The sequence below is a fragment of the Semicossyphus pulcher genome, unplaced genomic scaffold (genome assembly GCF_022749685.1).
Source record: "Semicossyphus pulcher isolate SPU_LCO1_2020_fin unplaced genomic scaffold, fSemPul1.0.p SCAF_7, whole genome shotgun sequence".
NCBI lineage: Eukaryota > Metazoa > Chordata > Actinopteri > Labriformes > Labridae > Semicossyphus > Semicossyphus pulcher.
The window spans coordinates 6907506-6927326 of NW_027211748.1; the positions used below are offsets into that span (position 1 = coordinate 6907506).

The 19821-nt window shown below is 41.4% G+C and overlaps 2 protein-coding genes across 2 annotated transcripts in view; one reads left to right on the forward strand and one right to left on the reverse strand.

Moving 5' to 3' along the window:
* pkn2a (protein kinase N2a) overlaps window positions 1-11373 on the forward strand; it is a 29515-nt gene extending 18142 nt beyond the window's left edge. The window contains exons 5-23 of the mRNA XM_069684219.1: window positions 1322-1451; window positions 1578-1723; window positions 1899-2112; window positions 3475-3660; window positions 3832-3941; window positions 4061-4204; window positions 4356-4431; window positions 4590-4746; window positions 4858-4984; window positions 5102-5238; window positions 5574-5649; window positions 7437-7528; window positions 7622-7798; window positions 7944-8006; window positions 8091-8167; window positions 8376-8518; window positions 8814-8921; window positions 9086-9166; window positions 9449-11373. Coding sequence (XP_069540320.1) covers window positions 1322-1451; window positions 1578-1723; window positions 1899-2112; window positions 3475-3660; window positions 3832-3941; window positions 4061-4204; window positions 4356-4431; window positions 4590-4746; window positions 4858-4984; window positions 5102-5238; window positions 5574-5649; window positions 7437-7528; window positions 7622-7798; window positions 7944-8006; window positions 8091-8167; window positions 8376-8518; window positions 8814-8921; window positions 9086-9166; window positions 9449-9652 — 2448 coding nt within the window. The 3' untranslated portion in view covers window positions 9653-11373. The remainder of the gene's footprint in view (window positions 1-1321; window positions 1452-1577; window positions 1724-1898; window positions 2113-3474; window positions 3661-3831; window positions 3942-4060; window positions 4205-4355; window positions 4432-4589; window positions 4747-4857; window positions 4985-5101; window positions 5239-5573; window positions 5650-7436; window positions 7529-7621; window positions 7799-7943; window positions 8007-8090; window positions 8168-8375; window positions 8519-8813; window positions 8922-9085; window positions 9167-9448) is intronic.
* A 146-nt stretch (window positions 11374-11519) lies between these two features.
* Window positions 11520-18802, reverse strand: gtf2b (general transcription factor IIB). Its single transcript, XM_069684224.1, has 7 exons — window positions 18775-18802; window positions 17076-17188; window positions 14955-15088; window positions 14698-14844; window positions 13886-14015; window positions 13207-13488; window positions 11520-12043 (listed from the first exon to the last, which is right to left on the reverse strand). Exons 1-7 carry the CDS (start codon window positions 18789-18791, stop codon window positions 11910-11912), a joined length of 957 nt encoding a protein of 318 aa, XP_069540325.1. The 5' UTR covers window positions 18792-18802; the 3' UTR covers window positions 11520-11909.
* Between the last annotated feature and the right edge of the window lie 1019 nt (window positions 18803-19821).

Here is a 19821-nt window from a genome sequence, read left to right on the forward strand (position 1 = left end):
TTGACTTCACCAGTTTGCCTCTGATAAATAACCCCTAGTTACATCCCAGGATTAAGTCCTTACATTCTTATAATACCTTTTTTTTCAATGAAATTTGCCCTGATATGTGCCTAGTTTAAGTAAGGGATAATGTGTTAGAGGAACGCCTTCGTGTTGGAGTCCTGCTCACCCTGTCTGGGTTTCGTTCCACGATAATAACCAATTTACTATACATGATCCCGCTTATTACACGGCTTTTAACTTACATGAATGGTTTGGAAATTATTTTATTAATTTAAAAATGATTGTATTTCTGTTTTCCATTTAAAAACATGAAACAACAATGAAATGGCAAAATGAGTTAAGCTAGCTGTTTTTACTCCCATTGAAATTAGTTTTGTAGATCTCTCTATCGTAGCCTTCAGTTTTTGCATCGTTAACCTTTATTGCTTTCGCTCCGCTGTTTTCGTCTCTTTTCTTTTTTCCCTTTGTAAACAGACCAACGTCAAATTTACCGGACTTCTTTCGGCGGATTGATATGATTACAGTTAGTCCTCCGGATTGTGTGATTAGAGCTGAATCCCTAGCAACGGTCTGTTCTTCATAGCAACGGTCTGTTATCAAGAAATAGCAGACCTCAGAATCAAGTATTTAACACAGCCGTGTAATGTCTTAAGTTAATGTTTTGTCTCATTTAAAGTAAACCAAACATGAGTTCTTGATGTTGATGCAACAACACACAAATATAGGGACCTCATGTTTCATGCAGGACGGTTGTCTGTAACTTAAGTACAGTAAGTGAACTGACCAGGGGAGGTCACAGTGTTTCATAAGCGACCTCGCCGTCTCAGACAGACAGAGAGACAGACAGACAAACAGAGGCACCTTCCAGTTGGAAATAGTCCCGTCCTGATGTCAGAGAGGAAATGCCTGCTGGACAGAGGTCTTTCCTGAACGCGGCGACAACCAGGATTTAAACTTCACAGGAATTCTGGGTGGAGTTTGCTTACTTCAGTGTGTGTGTGTGTGTGTATGAGAGGTCAGCAATTACACAACACACAATGAGATTCCACCTTCTATTTTTTGATGAATAAGATTTTCCATGTGGTCACTTGCACTTTAGCTCCAATTAAGGGCATGAAACGGCGTCCGGCTGTTTGTGTTACAACAACAAAACACAATGAGTGACGAAGGACGGCGTTCAAGTTCTGGCGTCCCATTATTTTACCTGAAAGATAAAACCTTTTAAGGTTTGATATAGTAATGTATATCAAAAAGTGTTTATAAAGAGTTGTTTACCCCCAACAGACAATAACATATTCATTTCTATTTTTGTTCGCAGGATCGTAAGTTGCTAGCGACCGCCCAGCAGATGCTTCAGGACAGCAAGACGAAGATCGAGTTCATCAGGATGCAGATCCTCAAAGCCAGCCAGGCCAGCGAGCTGAGCTTCGAGAGCAATGATGTGATGGGTGAGCCCTCGCTTGAATTCATGGATCAATTTAGAAATTATAAGGGAAATGCCTTTATCAGTGCATTCAAGGTCTCACAAACAATCGTGTACAAATCAAAGGGTTGTTTCCTTCCCCGCCCTCCAGACAAACCCATCATCAGCCCGCTGGACCTCCGGGTGGAGGAGCTGTGTCACCACGCCAAGATAGAGTCTGCTGTGGCTGAGGGAGCCAAGAACGTCATGAAGCTCCTGGGCTCGGGAAAAGTCACAGAGAAAAGAGCTCATTCAGAGGTACATGTTTGTGTTGTGCATGTTAGCTAGTTAATCTTCTACCCCCTGTAGATCGTACATGAAACTGATCCCTGCACTGCTGCTGTGCTCCAGTAAAGTAAAATAGACCATGTAATCAATAGTTCTGTCTTAACAATCTTCCTTCCTCCCTCTTCTTCCCTCCTCTACTCTCCAGGCCCAGGCTCGTTTCAATGAGTCCAGTCAGAAGCTCGACCTCCTGCGATATTCTCTGGAGCAGCGCCTCAACGAGCTTCCTAAAAACCACCCTCGCAGCATCAGCATCATTGAAGAGCTGTCCCTGCTGTCCTCGCCGACCCTCAGTCCCAGATCCAGCATCATCTCCACACAGAACCAGTACAGCACCGTGACCAAGCCAGCCGCACTCACAGGTAACTGGACACAAGACAGAACAGGGATGTCGAATTTTTCGACCTTTTTTATCTTATAATTTTGATACATTTTACAAAAGAAACAAGCACAGGAGCTAACCAGAGCATACAGTTCTTACTCTGCTCTCTTAATGTCCCATGTCCCCTAGATTTATACTGACCCACATATGATAGCATCCTCATGTTCCCTGTGAGGAGGACTCATCTCTCCATTTTTCTAAAAGTGACTTTTTCGCTCACTATATCCATAATTTTTTCAGGTTTAAGGGAGACTCGGTTTTAGTTGTTAACCATATCTTGCTGTTATTTTCATAACCCAAATCGTCTCCAAAGATTCTGCATTAATTCTCAAAATATTAAAATGTTTTCACATGATAAGATCTTTATTCATGTGCTCACAGGATCTCTGAGCCTGCTGTTCAGAGTGAAGTTGTTTATTTTCAATGAGAGGTGTTATTGGGGGAAAACAATTCTTCCCCCTAATCCCCTCCACTTCCTAGAATTACTTGTTTGTGTTGTCACGTGCACTTTGAGGCGCCCTAAATAATTTTGAGTCTTTTCCTCCTAAAAACTGCAGAGTGAGCTGCACCTTCCAGCTGATCAGCTCCTTTTTCATCCTTTTGTAACATTAGAATATATGTTACAGGGATGTTTTTATTTTCAGTGCTGCATTTTAAAACTCTCTTGCTTTTTATCACTTCTAGAACACCATCGTGTTCATCTGGATCACAATGATTTTCATTCATTGGTACCACAGAACACAGGTCTGAGGTGGCTTTCTTTAAAGGGGGGTATCATGCTAATTTCAAGCTTCATAATTCACTCTGTGATACCTGTGGAGAAGCTTAGCATCATTTATGGTTAAAAAAACTCGGTCAGCTCTGTCCCTTTAAGAAACCCCGCTCCTACAAGCCCACTGTCTTCTGATTGGCAAGCTCTCCAAAAACCTGCTGAGGCTGCACTTTGTGACGTCACAAAGTGCAGCGTGTAGAAAAAACTGTGAAACCTGGCGTTCACAGCAGCCTGCCGACTGAGCTGAGAAGCCTGGGGATTACTCCAACATAGTGTTACCTACAGGTTTGAAACTTCACCCACGTTTATTCTGAACATCCAACATTGTAACATTATATATATGTCTTAACATGTGAAACAGCATAATACCCACTCTTTAAGTCTTTAAATTGAGTCAGTCTTAAAATCAATGCATCATTTAGTTAACCATCCTTATATATCAAACCAACCAAACCTAATAACCTTCACCTGTTAGATTATGAAATATATTAGCAGCTTGGATAGCAGAAGAGCTTGGAAGAAGACGGATTGTTTGATTCATGGACGTGTATCTTCTCACCTCACTTCCAGGCACGTTAGACGTCAGGCTCATGGGCTGTCAGGACCTTCTGGAAAATGTCCCAGGTCGTTCCAGAGCTGCGTCTGTCCCGCTGCCGGGCTGGAGCCCCAGCGAAACGCGCTCATCCTTCATCAGCCGAGCCAACCGAAACCGCGGCGTGAGCTCCCGGAACCTGACAAAGAGCGAGGAGCTTTCCAGTAAGTCAGTGAGGCCTTGTACACAGTCAGGAAATTGATTATAAGAATTAATTGAATATATTGAGCTGCACCAAAGTTACCAGCTGGATCAATATCATGTCAGCCCACCCAGAAAAGTGAACTTAAGTCGCCATCAGGGCCTCCTAAACGTGTATATGCGTGTTCCCTCAGATGAGATCAGCGCAGTGCTGAAGCTTGATAACACAGTAGTCGGACAGACGAGCTGGAGGTCAGTCAGCAACCAGGCCTGGGACCAGAAGTTTACATTGGAGCTGGACCGGGTAAACACACACACACACATTCTGCCACTGACCTACATCTGTGCTGTTGACTCAGTGTTGTGTTTGAACAACACAGTCGGTGTGTTTCACATCTGTTTGTTGTGTGTGTCCCCCTGTAGTCTCGTGAGCTGGAGATCTCTGTGTACTGGAGAGACTGGCGTTCGCTCTGCGCTGTTAAGTTCCTGCGGCTGGAGGACTTCCTGGACAACCAGCGTCACGGGATGTGTCTGTACCTGGAGCCACAGGGGATGCTGTTTGCTGAGGTACACACACAACTGACTGATGTGCATTTAACACTTAAGGTTTAAGATAGTTAAATCTGAATAGATGCTCCTTGTTTGTAATGTTGGGAAGCATTTCACTGAACATGCTGCACACACACATGGACTAAAATCTCTTACGTTTTCTGTTTAGGTTACATTTTTCAATCCTGTTATTGAGAGACGACCAAAGCTGCAAAGACAAAAGAAAATTTTCTCGAAGCAGCAAGGTGAGTCAACAATCGGCTTCGCCTCCCACTTTTTCCTGAGAACATGCTGAGAAACATACTTTGTTCAAACAGACTTAGAAGGTGTTTTGTGATATTTACGTGTTCCTTGTTTTTCTCGTTTGCTCATCTTCCTCTCCTCCTCATGTGTCTCTTATCAGGTAAAACCTTCCTGCGAGCTCCTCAGATGAACATCAACATCGCCACCTGGGGCCGCCTGGTGAGAAGAGCCATACCGACCGTCAGCACCAACTCGTTCAGCCCGCAGGCGGCGGACACCGGGCCCAGCAGCCTGCCTGGATCACCCACACCCAGCAGGTACTGGCATGCACATTGGACTATAGATATTCAAATGTAATGAATGACTCAAACTAAAGCTATAAAATGACACAGCGTAAAGGAAACCTTTGTACCTCTGCCCATACGCAGTGACCCGCTGGTGACCAAGCTGGACTTTGACAAGGAGCCGACCCCAGGACCCAAACACTACCCAGCACCCGACAGCATCAGAGAGCCTCTGGTGCAGGACAAGCTGCACGACAAGGAGGAGGTCCAGGTACAGTCTTACAGCAGTAACTGATATTGTTGATAAGGCAGCACTGAACTGATGTATTCACAGACATAGACAACAGAGCTGCAGAGGCTCATTTGTTAAGATGTTTCCTCTCTGCAGGACGCGCTCGCCTCCTTCGACTTCTTGAACAAGAGAAACAGCATAGCGGTAAAGCCAGACCTGGACCGAGTGGTGGAGCAGGAGATCCAACATCCAGACCTGGAGCTCATCGCCATCCAGAAAGACTCAGAGATAAGGTGGGAGAGCCGTGTGCCTGTCGGTCTGTTGTTTTTATGCTGCTCCAAATACAGAAAAAGGCTGTGTGTGGATGAGGGGCCGACAATGTACCACAGAAAGACAAAAAAAAACATTAGAGTAAACATCTCCCAGCATTGTTGTTGTGTTTTTGTTGCAGCTCTTGACACCTTTCAGTTGTAATGTCCTCTCATGTACGTGTTAGAGGAGCTGAAATAGTAACATGGTTGTTAACACTGCCCCCTGCCTGTGAATCATTATACTGTTGAGGTGAGCTGTGATGCTGTCTGCTCCAGCCTGGCAGCAGGTCTCTAATGTAACTCTGACCTTTTTCCAGGGATGAAGATCAGTTCCAATTCAGCCTCCAGGACTTCAAATGTGTGGCCGTCCTCGGGCGTGGACACTTCGGAAAGGTGTGTTTAGTTTGATCATCCAACAACGGGCTCCATCTAACAATTACCTTTTGTGTTGCGTTATTTTTACTTCATTTATTTGATCTAAATTAGTAGAACTAAATTGAAAAGGTGATTATCAACTGGTTGATTATTTTTTTCTGTCAGCCCACCAATATATAAGATAAGATAATCCTTTATTGATCTCCAGTGGGGAAATGTGGGTGTTTCAGCAGCACAAAGACAAATAGCAAGTAAGTAAATACTGTATAAAAATTAAGTAGGTCAAATAAAGTAAGCGGTATTTACAACTGTTATACAAGTAGGAGTAAACGACAAGTTAGAGTTATAATCTCGAAGATCTCCGTTTCGTTCTCTTACCTCTGGTAATTGTGGGAGCACACTTCCCAGATATCCAGACAGTGCTGCATGTGTGACGTCCACGGTTGGCTCCGGTTGTAACTCTTGATTTTCCTGGCTGACGGTCGCTTTCCTTTTTAGACTGTTTGCTTCATCTGAGCGTCGAGTTTGTTTCTTTTTCTTTGGATTTTCACTTCTTGTTGAAGTTGTATCTGTAGTCATCCATCTTTTCTTTGTTTGTTCAGCCATAGTAGATTACTGTTTACTCGCAACACTTGCAGAGTCCAGAAAAGCAGCCGCTTAGCTCCGCCTACCCTCTCTGGCAGACCAACCACTGCTGGCTGATGGAAAACACGTCACTAACTGGGCGCCGCTTGTGATTTTTTCCGCAAAAGTCACACCAGACACCCAGTCCATAATAATACTATATACTGCAAATGCAAAGGCTTTCATCAGTGGGCCATAGGCTCAATCACCATTGTGTTACCTCATTCGGCGATAGATAGAGACTTCACAGACATTTATTTACATGAAAATCTTACTTGATTACTTTAAAGTGACAAGTTAAAGTGACAGTTGTGGGATAAAGTGACATGTATGGGTAATAGCAGCAACATTTAGCAGTATGAGGTAATACAGTATGATATGAAGAATAAGGTATACCATGTGGTACAATATAAGGTGCAGTATAAAAGTGCCAATTAGGGGCGCTGGTTTAGCTCAGTTAGTAGAGCAGGTGCCCCACGTACAGAGGCCATTGACCTCAATGCACTGATCACAGGTTCAACTCCTGGTCTGCCGTTCATTTGGTGTCCTTCGCCCCCCTCTCTCTCCTCCCAACATTTCCTCTCTCTCTTCAGCTGTCCTGTGTAATAAAGGCAAATGCCAAAAAAAGTCTTTTTAAAAAAGTGGCTATTACATGCAGTACGGTATATTACAGAATGTATATGTATATAATGTAGTATGGCTTGGAATATTAAGTCAGTAGGATAAATGTAATATAAAGGTAAAATTGCAACTATATAGTATGATAGTATAATATAGTATAATATAATATACAGAAAGTGGTATCAATAATAATAATAATAATAATAATAATGATATATAATAATATATAATGTATAGAACAGCAGGAAAGACAGAATATCAGGTATAATATTGTGTTGTACAGTATATATAAAGCAGTATAATATGAATATGTACGTATTGAGTTACAGAATACTATATACTATATAATATACGATACTATGTAACAGTAACAGTAGTAATACTAATAATGACATAAGTGCAGTATAACATGGAGGTAAGTAGTAAGTGCAGCTCTTGGAGAGGTGATGAGGTGTGAGTGATGAGTCCTGAGTGCACATATAAACGGACTCGCGGTCTGAGCTTTTCATCCGACTGAACAGAGCAGACAGAACCCTGAAGCTGAGTGTCTCTCTCCTCAGGTGTTGTTAGCAGAATACAAAAGCACCGGAGAGATGTTCGCCATCAAAGCTCTGAAGAAAGGCGACATCGTGGCTCGTGATGAAGTGGACAGGTAAACGTTCAAAGCTCCTGCTCAGCTTTCACATGAGACATCGCAGTTAGAACAGCCGAAAAACTCAACTTTCTTCACTTTTCACTTTTCCAGCCTGATGTGCGAGAAGAGGATTTTTGAAACGGTCAACAGCGTCCGACACCCGTTCCTGGTCAACCTGTTTGCATGTTTCCAGACGCAGGAGCACGTGTGTTTTGTCATGGAGTACGCAGCGGGAGGCGACCTGATGATGCACATCCACGCTGATGTTTTCTCTGAACCCCGGGCCGTGTGAGTGAACGGAGCTTTAACGTTTATCAGACATCTTTGGGTGCTTATTCTTCGCCAACTCCTTTATCCTTCTACATGGTCATGGATTCACATTCTGTGTTCCTCTGTGTGCCCTGACATACTGTGTTGTTCTGTACCCTTGCAGGTTTTATGCTGCCTGTGTCGTATTGGGATTACAGTTCTTACATGACCATAAGATTGTGTACAGGTAAGCAGTTTGTAAGTGATTCACTTGAGACCTTCATATGTTCAGAGAGTGTGTCAAAAATCAAGTTTTATTTTTGATTTGCAGAGATTTAAAGCTGGATAACCTGCTCCTGGACACAGAGGGATATGTGAAGATCGCAGACTTTGGGCTTTGCAAAGAAGGTAAACCGGAAAACACCTTTAATATTTAATGATTAAACAAGAATGTTGCACAATAATCTGCAGACCCTTCAGCTTCAAAACTACCAGTCTGATTGATCTGAGCATACCAGTAAAAGATGTCCCCAAACTATTTAAAAAGACAGGCAGTGGTTTGTTGTGCAGAGGTGTTGCTCCTCCATTAAAGAGCCTGTGTCTGTGTGTCTTTCAGGAATGGGTTTCAGGGACAGAACCAGCACGTTCTGCGGCACCCCGGAGTTTCTGGCTCCCGAGGTTCTGACTGAGACGTCGTACACCCGCGCCGTGGACTGGTGGGGGCTGGGCGTCCTCATCTTTGAGATGCTGGTTGGGGAGGTGAGACATTATGTCATAGTAGCCCCTTCTTACACTGCCAGTTCAAGGCAGGATTATTACGCCTCTGTTACGTCAATGCTTTACACCAGCATTGTTTGGTCCATTGTAAATGTTAAAAGGCTGTATGACGGCGGAGCTTCGTTATGGTGCTAAGGCGGAACCGCAGTGTAAAAAGGGCTATATATATACAAGGCTATATAAAGCTATTTAAGGCTTTTTATGAATGTCAGTGTTTAATATTCAGCAGCGATTTGTTATGATTTCATCTTTGTCATCGACTCTCGTCTCTTTGCAGTCGCCCTTCCCCGGTGACGATGAGGAGGAGGTGTTTGACAGCATCGTCAACGATGAAGTCCGCTACCCACGGTTCCTCTCGACCGAGGCCATCTCCATCATGAGGAGGGTGTGTGGATAAATGACTGAAATTATGGATTGTGCTTTTTTTCCTTCCTCACTTTAAAGAGCATGAGAGGATTTCATCCAGTAAATAAGGAATGCATTCTCCTCTGTGTCTGTTTGATATATATATATATATATATTATATTGTATTTTTCTCCCTGTGCTCAGCTTCTGAGAAGGAGTCCAGAGCGACGACTGGGAGCAGGAGAAAGGGACGCAGAGGAGGTCAAGAAACATCTATTCTTCAGGGTGAGAAAGAAAAGAGAACTTTCTCTATTTGTTTCCTATTTTTTATTTGATGCTAAAGTTGGACTTTGTGATTAATGAGCTTAAGGAGGTGCTGGGAAGTGGATTTAACTAATTTTTGCTATAACCCTTTCCACTGTGCCAGGCTAGCTGTTTCCAGTCTTTATGCTAAGCTAGCCTAAGCTAAGCAGATTTATGTTAAACAGACATTTGTAAAAGTGCTATCATTATTCTCATCTAGCTCTCAGCAAAAAAGCACATTTCTGAAATCTGTGTTTGTTGCAGAACATGGATTGGAACGGACTCCTGTCCAAGAAGGTGAAGCCGCCGTTCGTGCCGACCATCCAGGGCGCCAACGACGTCAGCAACTTCGATGATGAATTTACCTCAGAGGCTCCGATCTTAACCCCGCCCAGGGAACCCCGAGTGCTGTGCTCCGATGAGCAGAACATGTTCTCTGACTTTGACTACATCGCTGACTGGTGTTAGCTTCACCTGACCCCCCCCAAACGTCTACACACACACGGACACACACACTGTGAACAAACCGACACAGCGCTGACTGCTCGCATCATTTTAAAACTTTTCTCTTCCTCTGCCCGAGACGTCGAGGAAGAGGAGCAGACGTGGCTCCCGAGCCTTCGGGCAAAACTCTGTGCCATTGAGAAGAAAAGTCCAGAAGCCTCTCGAGGACCCCCACTTATTTTTTTAATCCACATGAAGAACTTTTTTTTTTAAGAAAAAGAAAACAAATGAAACTTTGTTGTTGGAGAGTGAAGGAGGAGGGATGCTTTGTCCTCCTGCACAGGCCGCCGTGTCCATTGTCTGACCACTGAGAATGTTTTTCATATGAACTCTGAGGAGACGGCAACATCACAATCATGTTATCCAGCGTCACCGTCTTCAGTCTCTTGATCTGTACAGATTATATTCAGTCGTGTATTTTATTGTCGTGTTTTTCTTTATTTGCAAAGCCCTCGCCTCAGCTTCCGGACATTTTATCTAACTGTTACGTTTCTGCCACCATCGTGTCTCAAACTGGTGTTCAGTGAAGCCAAAGTGCTCAAAGCATTTTCACTGAACGGTCAACTGCAACTAACATCTTGACTACTACTGCTGCTGCTTCACATGAAGTCTTACAGGAGCATTCACACTACATTTCTTTGTTTAGGGGCCCGGTCTTCTTTCAAAACGTCACCTGCAGCGTCAAGACAACAACATAAACACCAATAATGAAACTCTTAAATTAACAGTCCATCCAGTGTTACTTAATCTGATAAATTAATCACCATCATTAGGGCTATTTTTTTATTTTTTTGGAAATGATTAAAATCGCCTTTTGGCCAGAAGAAATCCTGCAAAACATTTAATATGTTTGTCTGTCTGACGCCCTCTAGTGGCTCTGTAGCGCTGAGGTTGACAATCAGCTGAGCTCAGATCAGGTCCAGGTGCTGCTTGTGTTTGGAGCCGTTTAAATCAAATCTATGGAAACCTTACATTAACTATTTTCTTTAGTTCAGTGTTTTTATTTCTCAATGAGCGGCCGTTTGTGTCGATTCTGACAGCATTTTTCTTGTTACCTCAGTCAAAGTAAAAACACTAAAGTGAGTCACAAAGTTAAGAGCTACAAAAACCAAACCGATCCTGTCCCTCTGGAAGCAGCAGACGAACAAACTCCTCATGGTTAAAAAAAAACACAATCTGGTTTGTATGGCATTGATGTACGATGAAGTAAAGAAAAAACCTGTTAGATGAGGGCTGAGCAGTTTCTTGGGAACATTTAAACTCAGTGATTCTGTGGAAATGCCATTTAAAACTTCCCCCACTGTTCTGTGATCAGTTCGACTTCCTGTCTATGTGCATGTTGAACATAAAGTGACTCAAACGTTGCAGACCTGTTGATATGAATCACTACAGGGGAGGGCAGGGTATATTATATATACATACTGTATGTACACAATTAAGCTGAAAGCACTAATTTTATCAATAGTTTTTAATTATCTACGTTTCTTAATGATGAAAATAGATTGTACAAAGTTTTTTTTTTTATTCTTTGCTTGTGCATGTTGTCGCCAGAACAGACGAGAACTTTATGGATGGTACACCAAGATTCAAAGTCACAACTGTTGCTGTTCACCCCGGTGTAAAAAAGATTTCTGCAGTCGTTTGTTGCCCATCATGAATGCACAGATTAAACATTTGTAATAGTGGCTTTTGCTCTGATTTTTACACCTGACATTGAACACATCCTGAAGGTTTAGTCTAACAATGTTTCAATGTATTCGAACGTAAATCAGGTTTGATGTAAACAGATGTTCAGTGTTGTTGAAAACATGAGCTGACCACGATGTTTTAATGAAAATCTTTTATTTTTAAATTACTTGAAACAATTCAAACAAACTAACAAAATAGAACCTGGTCATTTTTCTACAAAAACAAAGTTTTATGTATACAGTATGAAACCAGCCTAAAATTGCAAGCATCAGTTACATTTCCCCACTTGGACATATATACATGACACAGTATACACACGCAAATGAAAAACTGTAAGTACAGTCTGCCAGCTGTTTATTTAAGCACTGGAATGTGTCCGTTTATTTTCCTGTGAGCGCCTTGACAAAGGCTCAGAGTCTTGGGAGGGACAAGAGAAATCTTCCAAATCCAACACAAATATGATTTTAAAAAAAAGAATACAATCCTGTAAGTACAGCAGAAAAATATCGTCACTGAGCAGGGAGCGTCTTCCTCACAGTTGGGGCAGTTTGTCGACGGGTGTGTCAAATTTGAAGTCTGGAGGGAAGAGTTCTGCAGCGCGCGGGTAGATGAGTCGGTAAGACTGTCTGATCGTCACGTCTGCAACGCCGGCAATGTCCCCGATTTCTGTGAGAGAGTCAGAGAAGAAGTTCAACTTTGAAACATAGAAGCTGAAACCATCTTTGTTTTTATTTCATTGTTTTCTGTGCCTCAAAAAATGTACGTATTAATCCATTCAGGGAAACTGAGCTAAAAAGCATTATCTGGTACTGAGGGATGCCATTATTTTAGATATTGTATGCGTCCCTTTTGGCTCTAAAGTTTACTGTTTACACACTATACTGTGTGTGTGATCAAGTGCAGCAAAGCTCTATATCAGGCTGATCAGGCCTCCTGTTAGCAGTAAATGGATTGGCAGGTCTTAAAAACCAAACCACTAAAGCCTTTTATCAACGTTTCTTTAATGCTGTTAAGGGTTTGTTCTGGTTACGATTGTTAACACAGAACTTAAACAGGAACATATTAAAGCTAAGGGGTAGCAGAGGTTTTCTTTCGTCCTGGTCAGATATATATCCACTCTGATCAGAATCATGTAGTGTCTCAGGCCTTTGTCTCAACATGTCTGATCCCAGTGGAATCATTGCTTTCACACCTGTGGTATTTGTGCATCAGGAAGTGGAGCGTGTTGTGTGTGAACTGTGAGGTGCTGGGAAGAAAGCACAGCTCTGCTCTTTCTGACCATCACTGCTTGTAAAGTGTTGCAGCACCATGTGGGGGTCCACTGCACTGTGGATGTCTCTGTTAATGTATGCACGTGTGCGTGTCAGACGATGTGTTTAAATAATTATCGTCTTTTTATTTTATACATTTAGACATAAAGTAAAATATCCAGAATATAATTACAAGGGGATTTGGAGAAAAGCCTAAAAACCCTTCAGGGGCTTGTAAAGTGCAGTCTCCAGGTGGTGTTTAAAGGAGATAATTACAGCATTAAAATGCATTATTTATGTTTCTACCAATAATTTAGACACTATGAATAAAGCACAGGACAACAATGCATCCCTTAACACCCATCGATTTCACAGGTATAACGAATCATCGTCATAAGTCACACACAATCACACCAAAGAACCCTCCTTCTTAGTTCATGCTCGTGCACAATTACTGGGATTGACCGACTCACATGCTGCAATCAACATTTATATGGCAGAAAAAATCCTTTCAACTAAACAGTTTTTTCCACCTCAACAAAACAACATTAACAGGACTATCCGAGCCCCATCACTCACCTTTCTGGGTCTTCTTCTCTGCAGAGGCCTGGGAGGCCATGTAGATGGCTGCGGCGGCCACGGAGATGGGGCTGCGGCCGGGCACCAGGTCGAGCTCCACGGCCTTCCTGGCGATGAAGGTGGCCGCCATCTGCACCTGTTTGGGCAGACCGAGGTTTGAGCAGAAGCGGGACATGAAGTCTCCGGTGGTGATGAGGTCCACGCTGGTCTCAAGAGCCTTCAGGATCAGCTTGAAGCACCTGCCGATCTCCTTCTTGGAGATCCTGGAGACGGCGCAGATCTCTGAGGAGGGAAGGAGACGGAGAGGAGCGAGTTTAGATTTAGTAAAGTAAAAGAAATGTCAGATATTTTTTCTCCTCTGTTTCGTCTTTACTGGGACTTCTGCAGTCAAATCAGAAAGTGCACAAGACAATTTACTTATTTGTTAAACATATTTATACTTCCTTTACTTCTATAACAAGGATGTTTTCTTTTTTAAAACCGTAGGGACATACATCCTTCCCACTAGGGGTTAAATGTGTTTTTGAACAAATTTCTTCATTATTTGTAGGATTTTTATCTGTTAATGGTTGTTTGTAAAGATGAACGTCCATGTCTTGTTATTCATTGGTGGAGAGCAGTCCTACCTTTAATAATAAATTGGATAATCTTACATGAAACTAAAAGGGTTTTTTCTGACCTTTAAAAGTTCTTGGTACGCCTTCTTGTCTGCAGGCGATGTAGAGGCAGGCTGAAGCGATGGCATCATTGGCTCGTCCCTTCAGGCTCTTCTGTTCATAAACCTGCTTGAATAAGTTGTTTGTTCTGTCCTGCAGAGAGAAACACATTAATTACAGCACACAAATCACTTGCATAATGCTAATGAAGGCCTTAAAAACATGTTCCCCAAATTACATCAAATATCACAAGTCTCATTTCTTTATATGTTTTCAACAGTCAGGTCACAGGGTTCGAGTGTAGTGGCTTTTAGCGGCATGTCGCTCCTCTTCTCATACGCTGATGTGCATCTGTATATTTTTTCCTGGTCTTTTTATGTTTAATAAATAAAAAGCTTATTTCACATCATCGTGTACCTCATGCCCAAAGAAAACCAATGTCTGGAGTTAAAGGAAAAAACAAAAGATCTTGTGTAACCTTTTATGTAAGAGACACTGGTATGAATGTGTGTCCAACCCACTTATGGTTTCAGGTGAATCTGTGGTTGTCGACTTTGTTGTGTTGTTACCTCACACCACACAATTACAAAACTTATATGGTTACGTTTCACTTTCATTTCTCTTGCTCATTGTGTTTTCCCCACACGTGCGTGGTTTCCTTTTCTTTCTCCAGTCTTATTAGTTTCTATTCCTGACAGCAGCGCCTGGTCACTCAACGTGTCTGAACCAAACCAGTCAGAGCGGAGGTCGGGCAGGCGACAGACTGTGAGCGTGTGTGTGATGTGAGATGGTTTGTTACAGTTCAGCTCCGAGCTGAGATCTCTGAAAGACTTACTATGATGTTCCTGGGCAGGTTGATGCGGTCGGCCATGGTGCTGATTTCCTTAAAGGCGTTGAGCATGGCCCGGTCAGAGCTGCTCATGGTCCGTCGGTTCTGGTACTTGGAGTTACCGAATTCATCAAAACTAGCTGCACCGGTTCCCTGTGGTGGAAACAGTGGGTGTAAGATTCACTATAATGATATAACAAGAGACGAGTATAGTTAGAAACCCTTCCAGTTATATTTTAACAGTAGGCAGAGCCGTCTCCCACCTTGCTGATCATGGTGGTGAGGTCGCCCCCGTTGAGCAGCGGGTTCTGGGCGTCTCCCACTCTGGATGGATCTTTGAGGGCTTTCTCGTTGGAAAACGTCCTCCACTCTGAGCCGACGTCGATTACACGGTCACCTGGGGAGAAACAGTTTGACAATTTATAATATAAGATAGAAAATAAACTCAACCTGGAAGAAAGCAGAAAATATGTTAAACATTCAACATGACATTTAAGCTCATTTCAGTAAATTATTTCTTGTTATAGTTTCTTCTTTTTTGATCTGTGCGACTGATGTCGTGTTTTTTTAGGCCGAGCACCAAAACAAGGAACCATCGTGAAGTTAGTTTTAATGTTAAACTCATTCAAGCTTTATAAGTCTTTATAATTATCATCATTTACTGTTTGTTAATACAATCAGCCCCTGTAGTTTTTACTTTTCAGTCTGAACAAGTTACCCCACAGTCAGACGGAATTACTACTCGAACAGACACGCTTTGGTTCTTCTTTTAATCTAAGCTCTACAGTTTTTAACAAGATAGCAACGCCTGTTGCTCTGCAGATTAGTTTCTTTCCTCCTTGATCGATAGAAACACAACAACAAACTGTAACAACAAACACTGAGGAGTCCGTTTGAGAAATGGAGCATAGTAGTTGAATCACGAACACCTACGCTTTGCCTACACAGTATTGATGATTTTATGACTCTGGTGTATTTTGCTGCTTCTGTAACTTGTGTTTTAAATAATGTGCTCGATAAATAACTTATCTTCATTATTCTTACTATTAGAGCCGACACGTTTTGTTAATCGTTCTGTGAATCAGCTGCACAAACAAGCAGTTAGTGCCGTATCTCCTTCTGTCTGCATGCATCACATCCCTGTGGAATAATTAACAGGAACATGATGACATATTCAGCACAATTCCCTCATGCAAACAAGTCCAACTCTCTAATACTATAAATATTGTCTCAATCCACCTGTACTGACTCATCAGCTCATCCACAGACTCTTTAAATTGTACTATATTCTTGGTATTGTGGCTTTCAATCTAGTTTAATGAATACATACATCCCTTTCCTCTCATCTTTCTCACTGTCTCATCACTTCATCTTGTTAGGCAGACACGCACAATAAAATATGATGGAATAAAAATGTTACATCTTTTATATACATCAACTCTGAGATGTATGGAGGATGAAAGACAAAGGCAGAGCATATATTTGCTTTTATCATTTGTCAGGACATATCTGTTCGTGGAACGCTGCAGCGTCGACCAAGATTAGATTTCTGATATTTTAATCCTGTTAGGAGTTCTCTCTTTTTATTCGTACCATCCATCAGTCTTTCTAATGTCTGGAGGCAAACCGACATTCATCTCCTTAGAGGCCAGCCGAAGCTATGGGAGCAGGAACAGAGGGCCCTTTAGCTTGCATCAGAGAGCGGCTGGCGTCTCTCGTCTCCCGTCTGACCTGCTCTGTGCTCGGGGGGCTCATTAGAGGAGGACTCTTTGTTCCGCACAGCTCTGTCTTACAGTCTGCATCACATGTTAACGTGATGTTTGATTCATACATTTTGTATCTGTGTCGTAAATACCTTCCCTATGTTCCTTCGGTAAAATTACATTGTGCAAAAACATGTTAACGGTTTGTTCAAAAGCTTCTCTGATGTTAAATTATTTTTCCTCTGGATTCACGTTGAATGTACGCTGGTGTTTCTTCAAATTGTGTTATTACTCCATCAGTAACTAATTAAAGGGTCAGACTTGAATAAAAAAAGTGTTGCTGGAGGCATCAAATGAAAAAAACAGCAGAAGAAAATATTTCTGTTTCTAGCTCGTGAAGCGATGCCCTTATTTCACCCTAATGTTCTAATGCATGAATGTTAATAAAAGTTTATCATTTCAAACCAACCAAACCGGTTCAGGACGCGCTGTGTGTCATGTGAAGTGAGACCTCTGTGCACGTACTAATTCAAATGTCTGACTTTGAGTGCCGCTGACTTCAGATGAGATAAAGAAACAAGCACAGGAAACCAAAATGGAAAGGAAGGATGTGTTCTGCTACGTCAGATAGCACAGCGATTCAAAAGCAAAAGCTCATGTTTTTAAAGTGAACATACTGACCTACTACAAGGCCGCATTCGGGACAAATCATGTCCCCTGCTCTGTAGTCCTCCACCAGTATGGCATCTGGGTGGTTGGGACACTGAACTCTGGGAAGGGCAAGGGCATCTCCACTGTGGAAACAACAGTTAGGTGATCGATTAGCTTAAAAGGCAGAAAGAAGAAGAGAATAAAGACAGACAACTGTGAGGCTGGGTGCAGAGAGGTGATGAGGTCAGGACGTCTATACACAAAAAAGTCTCATCAAGAGTTGTAAAAATAATGATGATTAAAAATATATATATATATATATTAATCTAAATCATAATATATAATACTCTGAGGAGGAAACAATTACTTCATACAATGAGATAGTACAGATTAGGGGTGGGAACCGTAGGGTAACGATACACGGCCCACGATAGCAATAATATCACGGTACAGCAATTCTACGATAATTTATATATTATAAGACAATCATATAATGATACATCACAATATCTGACTATCTGAAGAATACAAAATGCCCCTAAAAATGTACAGTGCAGGATCAATGTATTTATTCACTGCAATCGGGTGTCAGTTTCACAGATTTTGACACAAACTGAGATAAACAATGATGTGGTGACTCAAATTGGCAGGGAGATCTGTTTAGAGCGCTGATTTTAAAAAAAAATTAAAATAATGATATTTGATGCCAGCGATACGATAATTGTATCACACCAGTCAGGATGATATATTGCGATATCGATATTTTGTCCGACCCTAGAACAGATGTGCGTCTTGTTAGTGTTTTTATAGTTCAGCCACACTCCCAAGATATTATATCTATAATTGTATAAGCCAAAAGCCTCACTTAAAAGAAGCTCATCTCAGACATTTTTTTCAAAAAAAAAAAAAAAAAAAAAGCTTATGAAACTATTTGATGATTAATAATTTGACAATGGACAAAGTGATTAACTAATTATATAACCATGACCTTATAACAGTATATATATACTTTGAAGCCTGGACAAAATCCAACGATAACAAAAACCTCACGATGATGTGGCAAAAGCAAAACAGACGATTTAATTAGTGGGTGTCAAATCAGGGCCATAAAAACGATCTGCTTTTACACTTCCCACTGTCTCCTTTAAATTTCAATAAAGTGACTCATATGACAGACATTTCTCGAAGCTGATAGTCTTTGCGGAAAAAAAAGACACCAGGAGCTTCAGTTGACGACAGTTGCGTAAAGGCTAAATGTAGAAAAGCTGCACAGGAAACATTTACTTGTTTACAAATTACAGGAATGCTCAGTCGGTATTGCTAACAGACTGCTAGTGTCAATGATACTGCAAGTTAATATGTTAGCTTAAGTTTCAGCTCCATACCACACTGGCTTTACGATGTTGTTAAATGCTACAAACAAGTCAGCGATGAGAGGCGACGGTAACGTTATAAACAAGTGAAGCTATTGAACGCCAACACAACAGTGCGAGAAGTAACGGCCATACAGATGGTGACTTCTGGCAACATCTAACCAGCTAGCAAGCTAACTAGCCTGTACCTAGCACAATACACCGTACAAATAGAGGTAATAACAGGGGCGTGATATTTTTCGTTAAGAACTAGCCTCTTTCAGCATCTCTAGCTAGACACGTTTTACAAAACACAATTCCGAGAGACACATAAGAAGAAAGACGAGGTTTTATATTTGGTCGAAGTTGATACGCACCGGCTTGTCGACGCCATGTCACTCTTCACTCTGCCTGTGTGTCAAAGAAACAATCGACTGCAGCACCCATATTTATAACTTTTTCTTATCACGTGTCCGTAAGAGTACGGGGAGCCGTTCAGCCCAAACTTCACCAAATAGCCTCCCGTTTCATGTCATCTTTCATTGAAAAGAAACTGTGTCTCATAAACAAATATTAATTCTATGATTAAACCATTGATCGTAAAATGTAGTGATGTTCCCATATATTTTTTATATTCATATTTAAGTTTCTTCTACTCAATATGCCAACAAATCCTCGAGATAAGGCTACACCCAAGACTCCCAAACAATGACTATTAAAGATACAGTACCATACCCATTTACATGCAATACCAGTGAGATGGAAAAACAGTCCCAATTTGATAAACACAACAAAATATCAATACTGAGTATCTATTATACAGTATTACAGTTTGTATTTATTGAGCTGTCTGTATCATTTGTTGCTGTGATTTATATTTCATTGATATTTTTAAGAATTTTAAAGGCCCATTTAGGTTGGGCATATGTGGTGTATGGAATTGGTATAAATGCTACATTCTTCGGAGTTTCTTTAAAAGAAAATCATTTTAAGACAACTACATAGTGATTCATTATTCAATATTATATAAAAACTAACTTTACATACATTTTTTAATTAATTTATAGGAGGAAACTCGTTCTCTTCTTTGCCTATAATTTATACTAAATTAGATTGTTATCCCCAGCAGGCTTTAGATCAAACCAGATTAGGTGATATAGTTATACAATTTACAGAACCTGTTAAGAACAAGCTCTACACTAATGTGGGATTAACTGTCAGTGTAATGGCCCTACATGGACAAACAAACTTAATATTGGCCAAACAGTAAATTCAGTTAAAAAATCAGTTTAAGAAACAGATATAGATTTCAAGATTGTTTAAAACTTATGTACTGCAGCTGCATCATCTCTAAACTGTTTTGTTTTATTCCAAGAAGCCGACTGATAATAAAAGGTCTGTGATGTTTCTGTCTGACTGTACCA